We start from the raw sequence: 4,360 nt of genomic DNA on the forward strand, positions 1-4,360 counted from the left end.
CAACTGGGAATTGAAATATGAACCCACTCTTCATAACGCTTGTCATGGCTGGATGAATGTAATGCTGGGGGCAGCAACATGGCATCCAACAACGAAGTGGGAATCACATCAGTTGTATGAGGAGGAGATATGTGTGTTATTGTGGATGTTCACTGACTGAGACCAATACTATAGGCTCACAGAAGGAGCTCAAATTAACCTTTTTTATGCAGGGGATTCATGCGGATGTTTGGAATCACGTGCACACATATCTGTCTCTGTAGGAGGAAGGATGGTGGACTAAAGTTTATCAGTGCTAGAAGAAGCTCACGTTTTACATTTTTAAACATCCAGAATTATTAAGGTAGTTATAAGTAGAGTAAAGCAGGTGGTCCTCTACATGGAAACATCTTTTTCACTTTATCTTTGCATATTTAAATCACAATTTAACTTCAATGTAAAAGCAATGTACTTCTTGTGGGGGTAAAGGAAATACCTCACTTTCCTTCTATAAGAGTTTGCCTGGATACAAACCAAAAGAGGGAGCAGGAGAGTGGACGTGCTAACCTTAGTGGTAAGTAGGCCAAGTAAGCATTTTTTTTCTCCTTGGGATTATCCAGTGAGGATGAAGTCATCATCTCCTCTATGAACTCCCTCCTTTCTCCTGTTTTTTTTTTTTTTTCACATTCTTCATTTTTACAGCTTTCAAAATTTCGCACAGATTCAGAGTCACTCAGTGGATTAATGAAATTGTATAAACTCTTTTTATACATTTTTATTACTTTCTATGTTAGCTTTTTTTTTTCTTAATCCAGTTTCTGCATAAGTTGTCATGAAAATCCTGTGCAGCAGGTTAAGAGATTTAAAGCCTGGCAATTACAAAAAAAGATCTTTGTGTATATTTTGTCAAACACTATTGATACAGTTAGTGATGAACAAATTGGGAAAAACACCACCTCCTGTGTGGAGGCTTAAACATTTTTACTAGTTGAAATGTGCTGATTAAGCTGATTCAGTTTGTAATCATGGGCATTCAGTTCCCTCCAGTGTTCACATGGATAAATTGCAGCATATGGTTCCCTGTATTTATTAAACCTGTAAGAGAGTTTGCTCTCACTGAGCCTTAACTGTGGCTGGAATTAATGTACATGAAGGCGTGTTAGACATATGGGTCACATATATATGAGACCAGACCACAGGATCTGATACTGTTGACCATACTATTTTCCCTCCACAGACTTAGAAATCTGTTTATCCCAGGTTAAAGGACAGACAGTGATGTGTAAAGTGTTTTCCGTCTTCCTGATTTAATTTTTTTTGTATGTTTCTCACACTTAAATGTTTCAGATCATCAAACAAATTTAAATATTAAATATTAAAGATAACACAATAAACACCAAACTTCAGTTTCGTAATAAAGGTGTTTATTAATAAGGGGAAAAAATCCAAACACTCATGGTACCATAGCAGTTCGCCATTAAAATAAATAAATAAATAAAATGTTTAAAAAGAAATCTGTATAGAATATCTTTTGTATAATGTTTTATAGGGTTTTTTGTAACTCTAATTTGTAATACTATTTTTTGTAAATTTATTTTCATTCTTATCCTTTTATATGGTTTGCATGGTACGGGTGGCATTATCTTTGAGATGACGGAGGTCAAACATTTTGTTTTTCCGGCGTTTTACTGAAAAAGAAAAGACTTCGAGCCCCACAATGCTTTGCGTTTCCAACATGGCGCCTCCCATATCTGCTTGACTTATGTCAACAAGACCGAAACGCCGCTGAAGGTAAACGGGGGCTATATAAGGACACTAACTAATAATACATCGACAGGGACGATGAAAGTGTTGTTGGCTGTGTTAAAGCAAATCCACAAGCCAGCTCTTTGCACCGGTAACCCGCGCTGTCTGAGCTCCGGGGCCACCAGTGGCCTGTTACCTCTCGGGGATGAAGCTCCAATGGTGGGCTCCAGCCCGGAGCTGGTGCAGAAGCTGCGCTCGCAGGTGGAGGTGAGGACGGACTTCATCACTGAGGCAGAAGAGGCTGCTTTTCTGCGGGAGCTGGACCCAGGCCTGAAGAAGAAACGCTACGAATTTGATCACTGGGACGATGTAAGTCAGGTTCATTGTTGACTGAAACTTTAGGAAAGTTGAATGTATTGAATATTTAAAAAGGTGTAGGTGAAGGTGGTTTACTGCACTGTGATTAGAAGTGATTCTGATAGTTTGTCTAACCCAACAACGTTTATGAGGCAGGATAAAATATTAGACACACTTCTGACAGTAATGCAGTCCAACACCCCCCCCCTATGACCTCAGTGATAAACAACATAAAGTACAGTAGTTCGTTTTTAACTGCATCACAGAGCTATAGCTGTATTCACACCTAACACTGTCACTGATCAGTGTAGTTGAACTGTTTTCTCTTCAGAGTAACACAGGCTGTGAGACCGACTTTGTTTTTCCTGCACATTTAGGCAATCCACGGGTACAGAGAGACTGAGCGTCTGAGGTGGGGCGCGGCATGTGAGGAGATCTTGAATCGGGTCCGATCTACAGCATTTCCTGAATGTAGCCAGCTCCTCGGCCCTGTGCACGTTATAGATTTGGACAAGACTGGCTACATCAAGCCCCACATCGACAGTGTCAAGGTGGGTTTGCCAGGATTTTTGCACAGTGGCTTTCTAAAAAAAAAAGTTGCACACATGGTGATCTTACTCTCTAACTTTTTCCAGTTCTGTGGAAGCACCATTGCAGGGTTGAGTCTGTTGTCTGACAGTATTATGCGCTTAGTGAAGGAGGACACACCCAGTGAATGGCTGGATCTGCTGCTTTCCCGACGCTCCCTCTACATACTGAGGTGCTGCATTTGCCTCATATCTGTCTTAATGTTTCCTAAATATGACGTGTTTGAGATTTTGATTAATACACAAGGCTGAATGGTTATAGTAAAGAAGCAGCTGTGGCAGTTTGCAATTAACAAAGGTTCACCCTGTCCTTTTTACACCTGTGCAGGGACCAGGCCAGATATAAGTTCACTCATGAGATCCTGAAAAATGAGGAGTCTGTGTTCAACGGGCAGAGAGTGCCTCGACAGCGACGCATTTCTGTCATCTGTCGTAACCTTCCAGGATAAGCTCTAATAACAGCAGCAGATCATCAAGTCCAACTTTGAGGTTTCTGCCAGTGATACTCATGGAGATATCAAGGCTAAGATCTTTCAAGTTTATTAGCGACTATAAATGTGTGTGTTTAGAATGTTTATTGGACGTGACGCTCTTCTGGTCATGCTGTTGAAAAAGACTATAAATTGATTCAATTTAAATGGCATTCTTCTAAATTTGCACTGGATCTTGCCGAAGACGTCGGATTTAAACGTATCTGAATGTTGTTTTCGGTTCACCTTTAAAATGTTGTTTCAGATTTGTGTATTTATACAATAATTTCATCACTTTGTTGCGCTTTTCTAATTCTGTATAATACAGTCTCTTTGTGAAACATTTCCAATGTACCTTAGCAAATAAAATTATGATCTTGAATGTTTAAAAACTTTTAACTGAACACTGTGTGAGAACTCAAAAAATGGTTTATTAATGAATATAATTAGGAACAAATTACACAAATACGCAGCTGGACAACACTTGGAGTGAAGTGCTGTGAAACAACAGCACTTTACTCCAATTCTTTAAGTACTGACATCACTACACTAACATCTAATGTTCTAATTGAAAACAGTGTGTCCTTCTGCTCAATGGTTTGCCTAAAAATGCACTTTAATGTTTATATTGTTTATAATTTCCCCTAGGGATCAATAAAGTATTCTGATTCTGATCAACTTTTTTGTGCTGCTGCCACTAGATGGCAGCAGCACATCTTCTCTGATAAGGCAAATTCATTGCAGAAGGAACCGCACTCTATTCGTTGATCCTAAATGAAAGGGATCAAGACATAAAGTACTTAAACATGACTTCCTGGGCAACCCTAGTTTAGACAAATACTCCTTATGTACTTCTTTAGTCTTTTAACACAGGTAAAGAAGACTGTACTAAATTATTTATTTTATTGTAATGACTGCATATGAGTTGGGTTTCAACACACTGATGACACCACAGTCGGGGAGTCAATATAATAGTATATTGCAGAGAGGAATGGGGATTAGGTCTCATTCAAAGACATGGTGGTTACAGAACTTCTGGGCCTGGGATTAAAAGGTAAAATGCGTCTTTAAAGACGATGTCTGTGATGTGCTAATTATCATGTTTATATTTTTCAAACAGGGGCTCTAGACGCAGGCTGTGGAGGAGCTTCCCGGGATGCCCTGACCACTTCTTCCATACCCATGTGATTTTTTTTTTTGAATGCTCTGTTGCATGTTGTA

The 4,360-nt window shown here is 39.3% G+C and overlaps 1 protein-coding gene across 1 annotated transcript; it reads left to right on the plus strand.

Moving 5' to 3' along the window:
* The first annotated feature begins 1,544 nt into the window (after positions 1-1,544).
* Positions 1,545-3,531, plus strand: alkbh7 (alkB homolog 7, RNA demethylase). Its single transcript, XM_085270935.1, has 4 exons — positions 1,545-2,094; positions 2,460-2,633; positions 2,718-2,842; positions 2,998-3,531. The coding sequence occupies exons 1-4, from the start codon at positions 1,822-1,824 to the stop codon at positions 3,116-3,118; spliced, it is 693 nt and encodes a 230-aa protein (XP_085127061.1). The 5' UTR covers positions 1,545-1,821; the 3' UTR covers positions 3,119-3,531.
* The last annotated feature ends 829 nt before the right edge of the window (positions 3,532-4,360 follow it).

This window comes from Mchenga conophoros, linkage group LG4, assembly GCF_057382185.1.
Source record: "Mchenga conophoros isolate Kocher_MC1m ecotype Shallow Benthic linkage group LG4, M_conophoros_male_GT1.1, whole genome shotgun sequence".
NCBI lineage: Eukaryota > Metazoa > Chordata > Actinopteri > Cichliformes > Cichlidae > Mchenga > Mchenga conophoros.